Source organism: Physcomitrium patens, chromosome 8 (assembly GCF_059467195.1).
Source record: "Physcomitrium patens ecotype Gransden chromosome 8, ASM5946719v1, whole genome shotgun sequence".
In the NCBI taxonomy this organism is placed as follows: Eukaryota; Viridiplantae; Streptophyta; class Bryopsida; order Funariales; family Funariaceae; genus Physcomitrium; species Physcomitrium patens.
The window spans coordinates 5,746,854-5,761,883 of record NC_143417.1 but is presented as its reverse complement, the minus strand read 5'-3'; the positions used below and the strand labels follow the sequence as shown (position 1 = coordinate 5,761,883).

General features: G+C 37.7%; 1 protein-coding gene across 1 annotated transcript; it reads left to right on the top strand.

Moving 5' to 3' along the window:
* The first annotated feature begins 9,163 nt into the window (after positions 1 to 9,163).
* Positions 9,164 to 12,999, top strand: LOC112286146 (amidophosphoribosyltransferase, chloroplastic). Its single transcript, XM_024527780.3, has 5 exons — positions 9,164 to 10,233; positions 10,432 to 10,679; positions 11,076 to 11,315; positions 11,443 to 12,020; positions 12,382 to 12,999. Exons 1-5 carry the CDS (start codon positions 9,729 to 9,731, stop codon positions 12,581 to 12,583), a joined length of 1,773 nt encoding a protein of 590 aa, XP_024383548.1. The 5' UTR covers positions 9,164 to 9,728; the 3' UTR covers positions 12,584 to 12,999.
* The last annotated feature ends 2,031 nt before the right edge of the window (positions 13,000 to 15,030 follow it).

The following is a 15,030-nucleotide window of genomic DNA, read 5'->3' as shown; positions in this document are numbered from 1 at the left end:
AGTAATTGAATATATATAAATGACAAAGAGAGTAAGTGGGAGATGAATTGATAAGAATATGGAAGTATTGTTGAATTGATAGTCGTAGAATGGATTATGTGTTGAATTAAGACAGAAGTAGTAAGCCTTGGTGTTTTGTAGTTTGATAATTGATTTTAGATAGCTAGAGTACAGTTAATTGTGACACTAACAGATCCAATTCATATAACCAATCTTTCCCCATGTTCGAACCTACCTCTATTAGTTCAATTGCTTTAGTATATTGAAGCTTGAATACAATGAGAACAACAGTGTGTCAAAAGGATAGTGACAAAATAGAAGAAAATATGTATATTTAAAGAAGAATTGGAATGATTATTGATAAAGACTAGAAAACATAAGACTCTTGAAACTAGACTAAAAAGCAAGAAAGGAATTGAAAAGAGTTAAAAATGCATCACTCTTGCCTCTATATATACTACTTAACTAAGAAATACATGGCGACATGCTATAAGACCTCTAATATACATCCAACTTACAAGACACATGTCTAATTTGTAAGGCAAGTTTCTTAGATGTGTGCCATATGTCCAATTTGTACTACAAGTGGTCAACATGTCAACATGTGGCCTCTTTATTGGCCAAGTTTTTAATCTATTAATCATCTATAAACATGTATAAATGTAATGCAGTGTCTATAAAGCTTCTAAGAAGCTTTCTATAAGCTATTATTATATTTATCTACTTTGACTTACTTCTATTTATTCTTATTATCTAGATAATTATTAAGATAAATATGTATGTCCATGACATTATTCCCTTTTCTAGGGACGAATTCCATAAGGAGTGGTGATTACATGTTGACAAAGTTCAAGATGCACCAAATTATATTTGCCACATACTCTAAACTTTGTTTCCTACAAAGATAGTTGATAGGTCTCTTCAACCATCAATAATGTCTCATATTAGTGCAAGAATATTACCTTGATATTTGATCATCATTGAGGCCTTTATAACTTCCTTCAAACAAAACATTAGTAATACCATTAGTAGTAGATGCTACCTCAAAAAGTACCACTAAACACTGGGAGTTTCTTCCAAGGTCATAGTATCAAATGCATTGTATCTCACCATCTATTTGAAGAAAATCATGTCATTCTTGACGATCTTCATTTCAATTTTATCATTTTAAAGGTTATGATAGTCGCGATGTCTTATCTGGTAGCTCAATAAATGATAGTTCTTGACTTGAATCTATTAGTTGTTGGTTCTCCATCTCTTACGTATTAAAAAATTCAAAGAAATAATGATATAAGATAAAATGAAATCTCTATTGGACTTGCTTTGCTTTATAGCAAAGAATTTCTTGACTCTTTATCTTAATTTTGATAGATATCATTGATGAAAAGCTTTAACTTTAGCTAATGTATTTGCTAGATTCCTAAATGGCTACCATGTGTGTTCTTTAATGTCATATTTATGGCAATGTACTAAATATTCTAATCTATTTCTGTGTTGCCTTGAATTTAAGACTTCTTTTACTTCAAATTCTTTATTATTGTCTTCTTCTATAGGAGGTGGTGGCATTTGTCTTTTTCTTTGTATATCTATTATTTTGTATGGTTTAAGTAAAGACACATGGAACATAGGATGGATTTTCATAGACTTTGGTAGGTACAATCAATAAGCAATTATCTTGATTTATTCACAAATGGAAAATGGTCCAAGCCTATAATAATTCAACTTATCACAAGGACAAATAGTTTTAATATTACTACGAAATAACTATACCTTATCTACCACATGGAATTGAGATTGTTCCTTGCGATAGACATCTACATTGATTTTTTGTCGTTCTTGATATTTTTTTAATTGTATCTTTATTGTTGCATGTAGCTCTAACAATTGATTTGTCACATCTTCCACCACAAGATTATCAACTTTTAAAAGTCAAAAGTATCAAATTATGGATGATAACTGTAATTGGCAAAAAAAGATGTTTGTTGGATAGAAGAATTTACTAAATTATTGTAAGCAAACTCTGTCAATGGAAAAAGAGTTGTCCAATCATCTTGTTAATAGATGATAGTATACCTCAAATACTGCTCTAAAACTTAATTTATCCATTCTGTTTGTCTATCAATTTGAGGGTAGAAAGCCAAAGATAGTTTTATACCCACCTTCAATATCTTAAAAAGAGTTCTCTAAAATCTTGATAAAAATTATGTTCCTCTATTTGATATAATATCCCTTGGTAATCCATGATAGTGATAGATGTTATCAAGGAAGAGTTTAATTGTTCTTTCATCTATGATAGATTTTGTACATGGTACAAAATTTGCCATCTTGGTGAAATAATCTACAATCATGAATATAGAATCATATGAACTTGAAATTGAAAGATCTATAATAAAATCCATAGAGACAGAAGACCATGGTTGTTTTGGTATAGATAATGGTTGGAAGAATCCATAAAGTCGATAATAGAGAATTTTTGATCTTAAACAAATATTACATATTTACATAAATTATTTAACAGCCTTCTACATTTGAGGCTACTAAAAATCTTTGGATATAAGCTTCAAAGTCTTATTATATCCAAAATATCTTATTGTAGGAAAATTTTGATGAGCTTCAAGAGCACGTAATTATGCTTCTCCTTTTTAGAATATATAAGCATCTTTTAAAATAGAATAGATTCTCTTTAAACTCAAACTTAGAAGTATCTTGAGACTTATAAGAATTGTTTTTAATATCATGAATAAGAAGGTATGAGAACATACTTGCTTGGATCTGTTTGAATAAATTCAAATCAACATTCAATGTTGATTTCATTGTTTAGAGATGAAATTATTTTGGCTTCAATAAAATTATCTTTTTTTAGTCAAAAGCTCATTTTTCTTCTTTTGATATAAGATAAGAATGTCTAAAAAGAGCATCAAATAGATCTTATTATTTTCTTGATCGATAAGTGATATTAAACTCAAATCTTGATAAAGACATGCTCCAATGAATTTGGCAACAATTCAAAAAATATGCACACATCAAATACTTGAGGTTCTTAGAATCCATATATACAATAATTGGACTTGAAGTGCCTTCTAAATAATGATGCCATTCTTTAAAAGAATCCACAATTGTAAGAAGTTCCTTATCGTAGATCTCATAATTAATCTTGGTTGCTAAAAAATTTCTTGAATAAAAAGCTACTGGATGAAGTATTTCATCTGCTCTTATATATGATAAGACTGCACCCAAGGCAAAATCACATGCATATATCTCCATAAAAAATGCTCTCAAGAAGTCGATGTGATGCAAGATTGGTGCAGAGAGAAAAGCTTTCTTCAAAGCTTTAAATGATGCTTCTGCTTCTTTACTCTAGTCGAGCTTGTTTTTATAAGTTAAGCATATAAGTGGTGCTGTAACTTGAGAAAAATTCTTGATGAAGATTTGATAGTTATTAAAAAATCTCAAAAAGCCTTGTACATCTTTTATTATTTTTGGAATCTTTCAAACCATAATTGTATGAATTTTTTTAGGATCCATCATTAAACCATTAATTGAAATGATATATCCTAAGAAGTCAACTTGAATAGTGTAGAATACACACTTTTCCATCTTAGCATACAATCCCGCATCTCTAAGTTTTTGTAACACTCGACGAATATGAACTTCATATTCTTATATATTCTTAGAATAGATAAAAATATCGTCTAAGTAATAGATAATAAAATTATCTAGAAACTCACAAAAAATATCATTATTTAGATGAAAAGTAGTTGGTGCATTCATGAGTCCAAAAAGCATGACATTATATTCAAAGTGTCCATATCTTATTCAAAATGCAATCTTTCATTCATCTCCTTTTTTAATGCTGACCAAATTGTATGCTCCTCATAGATCTATTTTTGTATAGATCTTAGCTTGATTTAATTGATCAAGAAATCTAGATATCAAAGGTAGAGGATATCTATTCTTGATGGTAATCTTATTGAATTCTTGATAATCTACACACATTCGTAATGATCCATCTTTTTTCTTCACAAATAAGATAAGATCTCCTGCAGGAGATTTTGAATGGCATATGAAATTCTTGGCCAAGTTTTCATCAATGTACTTCTTGGGTTCAACCAACTCATTTTGTAATAAACTATAGATTGGACCAAATAGTGGTTGGGTTCTTTCTTTAAGATCAATTGAGCAATCGTATGGATGATACTCCGAGAGAATATCTACATTCTTCTTCTTAAAAACATCTTGAAAATCTTGATATTGACTTGGAATTTTACTTGAAATCTTTCCATGATTTAAAATGGGTATGGTATAAAAAATAAAAGATGATCTTTTTTTTGCAACATACAAAAAAGCTTTTGCACCTACAAGTATAAGTTTGGCTACACTAAACTCATGGCTTTCTACTGGATTAGAAAAAGTCTTATTAATGTTTGAAAAAAAATCAAGTTTACGAGAAATTCAATCTATCATAAGATTATATTTTTTTAGCCACAATAAATTTAAAATAACTAGATTAGAAAGAGATCTAATTATATTAAAAAATTATGCAACTATTATGATCATTTATTACTACATCTATAGGAAGTGTTTTATGAGTAACATCTCCAAAAGATAATGGATGACTATCTCTAATTTCTATGTGTATAGGTTTAGTTTTTTGTACTAACTATATATTATAATAAATTCTTCATCTATAAAACAAGCTGAGACTCCTAAATCTATTAAGATAGAGGCTCTGTGATTATTAGATCCTAAATGCACATCTATTATAAAATAAAGAGAGGATTTTGGCAATAGCCATTCAAGTTCTTCTTTGAATATATATACTTTCTTCTATTTTGTCACTTTCTTTTTGACACAGATTCCATGAGTTTATATATCTTTTTCTAATTTGTATTCTTAACAGATTCATAAGAGTACACATACAATATTAGAGCTTTATCTTTTCTTGATTAAGAGTGGATTACTTCTTTCTTTTGATAACACATAAGCATATTAAAAGTTGTGGATTACTCTCTTCTAAACTGATATTATTTCTAGAAATTTATTTTTTGATTCTTGAGTATTATATTTTGTAAGAATAAACACCTTTCTTTTTATTGTGCTAGCATGGCAAAGCTTACTAAAAATAAAGAGTACAATAGCTCAAATGCAAGAGTAAATGAGAGAATTAATACTTGCAATGTATTAACTCAGTCTACCACCACAAGGAGCAATAAGACTATTAAGTAATGAAGATATAGAGATGATTGGAGTTGCTTCAACATCTACATCAAGCCATATTACTACTCCTATAATAAAACATTGTTTAAGTTTTAAAGAATCAAAGATTAGATTGCCTGAGAAGTTTGATGGTATAAGATCTAAGTTTTGAGGATTCATCAATCAGGTATAAATGGTGATTGAACTACAATCTCAAAATTATCCAATTTAAGCATTATAAGTTAGGTTTATTAGAACATTACTTTTAGATTTTGCTTTATCATGGTTTTCATCATTTTTTGAATGACATAATTGAATATTGGATAATTTGGAAGTATTCTTAGTAGAGTTTTGATTTATATATGGAAAACATGATATAATCTATGTTGCAACCAACAAGATTTGTATCTTGTGACAAGACAATCGATTAATGACATTATATGCTTCACAATTTCAACAATTAGTGATAGTTATCAAGTAGGATGATACAATACTCATCAGCCAATTTTTCTATGGATTACAATATGATGTAAAGAAATTAATGCTCAATTTACCTGATCTTTAAACATTGAGTCAAGCAATGTATATTCAAGGATCCTCAAACATTGAAGAAAATATGTATATTTAAGGAAGAATTGGAATAACTATTGCCAAAGACTAGAAAACATAAGATTCTTGAAACTACACTAAAAAGCAAAAAAAGAGTTGAAAAGAGTAAAGAAGGCCTCACTCTTGCCTCTATATATACTACTTAACTAACAAATACATGGCAATATGCTATAAGACTTCTAATATATGTCCAACTTGCAGAACACATGTCTAATTTGTAAAGCAAGTTTCCTAGGTGTATGCCATATGTCCAACTTGTACTAAAAGTAGTCAACATGTTGATATGTGGCCTCCTCGTTGGCCAAGTTTTCAACCTACCAATCACCTATAGACATGTATAAAGTTAAAGCAGCATCTATGAAGCTTCTAGGAAGCTGTCTACAAGATATTATCATATTTATCTATTTTGACTTACTTCTATCTATTCTTATTATCTAGATAATTTTCAAGATAAATATGTAAGTCCGTGACGGTTAAAAGAGATAATAATCAAAACTATAAACAAAACAAAGAATGAAATGTGAATGGCCAAGGAAAAAAGGCTGTTAAGTAGAAAATAATTATAGGAGGGATACAAAAAAATAAAAAAATACAAAAGTTCTAAAAATATGTTAAGATATTAATAAAAATAATATCTATAGATAAGACACAATCAAAAGATGAATTATTTTGGTGTATCAATCATGTTTAAGATGTGCAACTAAAACAATTCACATAAAACTTATCAAAGTGCAAGTAGTGTTTATATTTTTTAATTTATTTTTAAATAAGTTTTATAAATAAAAATAAAATAAAAATAAAAATATCAACAAAATTTAATTAAAAAAATTAATATAATATAATTTTTTGGATTAGAAAAATAAAACTAAACAAAGGTATTTTACTTACAATTTAGTAATTATAGCATAATCTATATAAATTTGAAATATAATTATAGAATCATTTTAGCAAAGTGATAATGAGCTAATAAAAAATATATAATTTGAAATATGTATATTTTATTAAATATAATTGAAGAAAAAAATATTTTATAAAAAATAAATAAGAAGAATTCTAATGTATATATATGTCCAATCTTTAAAAAAAATCTCTACTTTTATATTCGTGATTATTTATTTAGAAAATCAAATACTAAAAATATTTAATTCATTAAATTTACATGCCTATCAAAAGCATTTAGGTTGTAGATAGAAATCATATATTTGTTTGAAGTATTTTCTTATACAACCAAATCACTCCAAATTAAAAAAACTTCTATTTATTGGTAACAATCAAGAAGAAGATATTTAGTTTGAAGACCACTCCATGTATATCTATAGTCTCAAATAGAAGATTTATAATAAAGAAGAAGAACAATTACTTGCAAAAATGAACATGGTATAATAAATGTCTATATTACTTGAGTACATAGAAATAAATAAAAATAAGTAATATTTGGTCCACACATATTAGGTAGATAATAACTTCCTTAAGAAGCTTGGAAGAATTTATTTAGATGCAAATTATTAAGACTTATACATTGTCAATTTTTTAAAGATTTATAATCAATCTTTATACAAAACATATACTAAATTTTATAGTAAATATTATTTAATATATTTAATATATTATTAATTTGTGAAACAACTTAGAATCTTATTATTTCTTTTAGAATTATTTTCTAAGAACAAAATAATATTTTGGATTCTTATATTATTCAATTAACTGAAAATAATTTAAAATAAATTCACATATATACATATACATATATATGTATGTAAATGTAAGATATATATATTTATTAAAGAATATTTAAAAATATAGATTAGATTTAAATATATTATTAAAAAAATTATGTTGACATAGATTTTTTTTTAAATGGTTTTTTGTATCTAAGAAACAATTATAAAAGAATCATGAAGTCCAAACACTTAGCTTATAAGCCTTGTAGTCATTGTAAAACTTTTACATTGTTATTTTTTTAACCATTACATATGCATGGAAGATTAATACTATTTTAAATTATCTTCATCATTTATTTTATATTCTAGTGTTTATTTAAAAATCTCTAATATCTTTTTGTTTAGCAATAGCTTTCTTAGTATATTTTATAATAAAAACAAACATTATTTTATATCTTTTTTTGTTAATTGAATATGATCATCTTATGTTTTACCAAGTTTGTGTAGATTCATGTTTTTGATACATAATACCAAAAGTCTATAGAAAAAATACTACAAACATAAGATTATTTAATTGCATCACGATAGTATAATAACCAATTAGATATGGACAGAGAAAGAAACAAAGTAACTTTTTGCTTAGAAGTTTCAAAACCCAATCTAGACATATGCCTTGGCTAGAATTTGTCAAGATCTTGTCTTATGCTACCTCTCTATCTATTAATTTTTTTTTATCACTTGAGTCATAAAAAAATAAAAAACTAATGTTTAATAGACATGTTCATTTTACAAACTGAGAAGGATCGATTACTTGTATTCTAACTCTTCTTAACCTTTCAACCACAAATGCACTCTCACCAAGCAGCAAAGCGTACATTTGTGGATAGTCACGGACACATTCCATGGCACATTACAATGTTCTAACTCGGCATATGCTAGAATGACTCGTGTTGCTGGCACTTGAAGAATCACATGACCTTATTCGTGCTGTGCAGGAATGAATCTCCTAAAAGACACAAGCTGACAGTTTGAAGCATCAGAATATATTCATCCCAATCCGGCATTCCACACATTTCCCTTCGTCAATTATTAAGTGCACGAAACCAAGCAGAAGAATGGATAACATGACATCAGAAATTATGCACAAGGCAGGAAATCATGTCGTGGATGTGCGGTGACGTCGCAGCATGGATTGAATTTCAGTTGGAGAGGGTGAACAGATATCCACTGCGACTCTATATATTCCTTTCCAGCCTAATCTGACAAAACACCGACGTCGATGTACTTCGACCCATCTGATGATAAATATAATAAGCGAAAAGGAAGCAGTGTGAAAAGCACTTGCACCCTGCCTTGGAAGAGCTTTCTTCAACTAGTGAACACAGTTGCCGTGTTTATTAGCAATCAAAAGGATGTAACCCCAAAAAACAATATTTGAGACATAGCTATTGGATCACTCGTTCAACGTTTACATTATCCTAAAATCAGCTGAAGGGTTCCATGACGTCTCAGAACTATTCACCCGCAACCGAAAAAAAATACGAAGGCTGGGTAGGAATGGGCTCGTGAGGCGGGGGGAGGGAGGGAGCAAGGGTAGTGGTGGCTTGCTGCGTGGAGTCCTGGGGCCCGCTCTCCCTCAGTGCACCAGGATTCCGTCGCAGATTCCGCCTCTGCAAGTTCGCTCTAATCCCTTTGGTCGCACATCGTCAGGCACTGTGCACTTAAGCTGCTCAACACCCAGGTGACGATCGCAACCTCCTGCCCGCCCCTGCCATCTCATATAGATCCATGACTTGCACCCTCCCTCTCCTGCGCTTTCTCACCTCCTAACGCATTCGATCCCGACTCCGACAATCGCCTCTCTCCTCGTCGGGTCCTCGATCATCTTTTTTCAGCCCATCGGAGCCGCCCAGAACTGCCCAAGCCTTTCGCTGGGGGGTTTGTGCATGCTGTGGTGGCGCGTGGGGTTTTAGGAGTGGCACAGGGGTTTTGGGACAGGCGAGGCTTGTGCATCGGTTTGGCGGGTTCCGTTGCGGTGGTCTTGCTTGTATACCTGTGCTTCCGGGTGGTGCGGTTCTTTTCTGACGAGCGACGTGGTTCCGTGTGGTGCGTGAGAAGGCGTTGTGTATCGTGGGGGTTTTGGGGGCGAGTGTTGTTTCTTTTCGGTGAATGCTTGGAATTTGTGGGCCATGGAGTGATTGGAGCTGTCGCGAGTGAGAGGGTCGGGCGCTGTTGTGAAGTGCGTGCGAAGAAGCTGCAGGGATGGCGGCTGTCCAGATGCCGGGGCTGCATGGCGCGCACGCGTGCATCGCTGCGGGTCAGCGCAATTCGTCGACGAAGATGGTCCGGAATTGGGTTTCGAAAGCTCCGTGCTCTGTCTCGTCTTGTAGCAGCCTGAGCCGAGGCGCGCTTCTTAGCTATGGGAGCCTGATCAAAGTGGAAGGCAGGACGAGGGTGTGCTCGCTGGTGGAAGCTTCTTCTGCATCTGCTGCAATCATGGGGGATGCGGAGGGCGAGGGGGAGGGCGACGGAGCGAGCAGGAGGGAATGGGTGAGCCCCATGCCCGGCAATCCCATGGATGGGTGGCTGCGGAAGGGCGATGAGCGTGAGGGCGATGCGTGGAGGGAGGAATGCGGGGTTGTGGCGATCTTCGGGGATCCAGAGGCCAGCAGGCTGTGCTACTTGTCCCTGCATGCTTTGCAGCACAGGGGGCAGGAGGGCGCTGGAATCGTGACCGCCGACGGAAACACTCTGCATGCCGTCACAGGTGCGCCGGGCTCGTCATGGAGTTGCTGCTCGTCCTCTCGGCGTTTTCGCTACTGATTGTTTGGTTATGTTTGCTTTGGCTTCGCAATTCGAGGTTGGGAGGCAGAGCCGGGGAATTGTATGCACAGTGGTCAAGGGTTTATGCCCTGTTCCGAGGTTGGCAGTTTTCTGACGATGGTAATTTGCATGGCGAGTCTAGGCATGGGGCTCGTGAGCGAAGTGTTCGACGAAGGCAAGCTGCAGAAACTGCCCGGGTCCTGCGCCATCGGGCATGTGAGGTACGCAACCGCCGGGGCCTCGGTGCTGAAGAACGTTCAGCCGTTCGTGGCGGCCTCCCGACAGGGAGCGCTCGCGGTCGCGCACAATGGGAACCTCGTCAACTACTCGGAGCTGAGAGGGAAGCTGGAAGAAAGCGGTTCCATCTTCAACACCTCGTCGGATACCGAGGTAGGCCTGATGCAGTCGGTGTGTATGTACTTGAAGGCGGTCCAATGCTGTGGCGTGCATCTCCGTTCTCGTGCGCGATGGCGCGCGAGACGGTTGTTCTCGTATCGTGGACGGCAGCCTTGTGGGTAACCGAAGGAGGTGTACTCGATGACGGAGGGTGGACATCGGATAGGGTATGCTTGGTGTGGAGTGGATGGGAGGGTGCCCCACAGAATCCTGGAGTGTGTGGAGGCACTGAGATGAGGCATGTAAAATCGGAGATGAAAGATGTCGGGGTAAAATGGTGCAGTGTGCAGGTCCTGGAGTAGAACTCGAGATTTGGGATTTTTGTGGAGGATGCTTGCGGACATGGTGTGAGGCGTGTGATATGAATGTGCGTGGTGGTTGGATTTGCAGGTGATTCTCCACCTGATCGCCATATCGCAGAAGCCGCCGTTTTTGGCTCGGTTGGTGGAGGCGTGTGAGCAGCTGGAGGGCGCGTATTCGTTAGTGTTCTTGTCGGAGGACAAGGTGGTGGCAGTGCGGGACCCTCATGGATTCCGGCCTCTGGTGATGGGCATGAAGAGCAACGGAGCATACGTTTTCGCTTCGGAGACGTGTGCATTGGACCTGATCGAGGCGGAGTACGTCCGCGAGGTGAGAAGGGGTGGTGGAGGTGGTGGAATGCGGAAATAGTGAGGGTGGAATGGGTAGAGAGTATGAATGCAAAGGCGGAGGTGTGATGGAATTGGCGATGATGAGATTGTTGGCGACGTGTGTCTAGGTTCAACCTGGCGAGGTGGTGGTGGTGGACAAGAACGAGGGGTTCAGCTCTTCGTTTCTGATGCCGAACGTTCGACCAACTCCTCAAGCGTGCATATTCGAGCACATATATTTTGCGCAGCCGAACTCGGTGGTGTTTGGGCGATCGGTGTACGACTCGCGGTACGAGTACGGGCGGATCTTGGCAGCGACGGCGCCCGTGGAGTGCGACGTCGTGATCGCGATACCCGACTCGGGAGTGGTTGCAGCGCTGGGGTACTCAGCGGAAGCCAAAGTGCCGTTTCAGCAAGGCCTCATCAGGTCGCACTACGTGGGCAGGACGTTCATTGAGCCGTCCCAGAAGATCCGCGACTTTGGTGTGAAGCTGAAACTCGCACCAGTGGCGCACGTGCTAAAAGGTAAGCGAGTCGTGGTGATCGACGACTCCATCGTGCGGGGGACAACCTCCATCAAGATTGTGCGGCTGCTCAAGGAGGCGGGAGCGGCCGAGGTGCACATGAGGATCGCAAGCCCTCCCATCACGGGGTCGTGCTACTACGGCGTGGATACTCCGAGCAAGGAGGAGCTTATCTCGCACAGGTAACATGCACATGGTTCGATGTTGGGAAGTGCTAGAGTGGTGTGAGGGGTGTGCGGGTGATTCATGCATGGCGGTGGTGGTGGGAGGTGTGGTCGAGCGTGTGGGTGGTTATGGGGAGGAGATGGTGGGGAGTGAATGAATTGGGCGAAACGGGCACGCATGAAGCGTGGGCAGGGTCGATGGCAATGTTGCGGAACGCGTTGGGTGGTATGGTGCGATGAGCGGAGCGTGAGACGTGCGCCCGGAGAGGCGTTTGGAGTGGATTGGGTAGGGTGCGAGGGTGGATGCGTGGTGGCCGTTTTTTGTTGTTGCTGCTGTATGCGCAGCATGTTGACGCGTTTGTGTGGGGCTTGCGTGAAGGTTGAACGTGGAGGAGACGAGGAAGGTGCTTGGCGCGGAGTCTTTGGCGTTTCTGCCGCTGGAGCGACTGAGGGGAATGCTGGGGGACGAGGCGCCGAAGTTCTGCGACGCGTGCTTCTCAGGAGCGTATGCAGTGCCGCCGAGGGACTTGACGAAGTTCAAGGAGGAGAAGTTGAAGCCCGTTCAGATCGTGGCTGCTTGAGAGAAGGTGGAGTAGAAGGGCCGGGGATCTGGCACGGTGTGCGATTGCGTGGGACACGTTGCGGGTGGGTGACTGCAGTGCAAGGAGAGAGAGCTCGAGCTGACGGCGGGGTTAGTTGAGTGCGCCGGTGGCTCGGCCAGGAATGGTCTGGCGGAGTGCGACCTAGGTGAGCGTAAATCGAGTAGGGTAGATAGGGAGATGAGCATTGATGGAGAGGGTCGCAGGAGCTGGTCGTGGTTCCGGATGTGTGAATCGGGAGACTCGGAGGCGAGGAGAGAAAATGGTGGATGAGGGAGCCCTGGCCGAAAGCGGTCGAAAGCGGCACATTTATGTATGTTTGTACATTTGCCGGGTGCCCTTGATGTTTCACTGGGGTGGGCACAGTTTGAGTTATATGCAGTGAAACAGATGGTTAAGCTCTCGGAATCAAAGTTGGTGAATGGAGGAGTTGGTGTGAGGAATTGATATGTGGGAGGAGGAGGTGTTGGGATGATGTAGAGTATGGTGCGTGATGTTGGATGTGGACGTTGCAATGTTTGGATGGGTTGTGTGTGGGTATTGACAGCACGAGTATCGTGAGCGGTGGGTGGTAGAAGGAAAGTTTTTTTTTTTTTTTTTTTTTTTTTTTTGAATGCGGAATCTCGGTAATTTGAGACGGGTAGTGTGGTAGTTATTGGTAGTGCTTGGAACATTTGAGTTGTGATGAGTGGTAGAGGGGTGGGTGTTGGGTTTCGAGGGATGGTGACATAAGTGTATTGCAGTTGCGTGTTGTGCTGGTGGGGGAATAGTTTGACTCATAGGTTTTCTTTTTTTTTTCTTTGTGATTTTTGTTTGGTTTCCATGTTTTGTGTTTTGGAGCGTTAGTGGTGTTGATCGGTTAGGCGCTGAAGTTGAACTGCTTTGTTGTGTCCTTGTTGATGGAGGTATAGTGGGGGGTTTAGTTATTGAATGGCATTTGGATCTGGTCACAAGATTTGGCTATGGAACAATCCTCAAGGTGTTGAACTTGTAGCCCGCGTGATGGATGAAGTAATGAGCATTCGGAGATTTTTATCTTCTGGAGTTGCGAAGGTGGACTTGTTAGGTATCGGTTTGTGTTTATGTTGTTCTATATAGTGAGTGGTAATTTCTTGAGCACTCGATTAATTTCAGTTTTAGTGGCTCGGGTACCCTGACGGTTTTATGAAGATGTGGACTTTGTCTTATCTTCCGGATAAATGATTTCCTGATGGGATTCTTTGTTGTTTTAGCTGCATATGTTTGTCAGGTTTTGAGATTTAATTTTATGGTGTCGGATTTAATGTGGAGTGTAACGTATGGAGTAATTGATTTACTATGTTTTCTTACTTTTTAAAGAAGTTTTGTTATTCTTGTTTTGCGCTGGTTCAGTTTTACCGTGAACAATACTTAGAGTTTTGTATGAATTGGAGTGAATCTAGGCAATAATTGATTGACTGGGTAGCTCAATTTAAGGATACGCGTGGAAGAATTTGCGGCGAAACTCTAGTATAGAGTTTGCAGTGTATGAAATCGCTCAGATGTAATGCATTTCGTCGGTATTCCAGTTATTCTATGTATACCCAGTTGCCTCAACAATATGTTAGTTTCGAAGTCCATGAACGTTATTTCCGAATGTGTCGACATGAGATCTGTGAGCTGTTTCGGAAGTTTGTTCTGATTTTCAGCTTTCTTATAGGAGCTACAAATAGAGTTGTAGGATCCAGTGCAAGGTATGGCTGGACATACATCTGCTATTGCGTAGTGAGTTGCTGTAATGTAGGATCAGGTTAGCTTCTTGCTCAACCTAGAAAATAAAAGCAACACAAACAGAGCAGCATACGATGGTTTCCGATTCCAAGGAGCGCTCATAAAATACTGCTAATCGTTCTGCGGCATAGTTCGCTGACATGCGACAGTATGAGATTGATATCATGGCAATTGAATGAGAACGCAGGAACTCACAAAGTTTCTCTCCACCAGGGTGCTAATGGAGAAGCACCTGTGTGAGTCACGAAGTTAAGGGATCCATGAAACAAACAGACTGAATCTGCCAGCTGATCTCTTTCATTTCTGGTCACAGTTTCTTTTCGTAAACGTTACATTACTCGTCATCCCAGTGGGTGTCCAATGGCGGAATCGTTTCGAAATATCCTGTCTAGAAGGAATTTTGTTTACAAGAGTTACTTGAGCTGTATAAAGAAATCATGAAAATGATGCATCTTTTAGGAGGGAGACGAAAAGTTCCTAAAAACTCTCGAATGGAGGATGTTATGTACGATGTAATTAGTTTATTTCATGGCAAATATTTGATTGTAAATTACTACATGGTATGAAGCATGATTTCGTTTTGCATGTGAACTTATTGTTCAAATTATATATACATATATACATATATAAAATAAAAAAACACAATATACCTTGGCAGCAAATCACGGCAGCCAATCAAT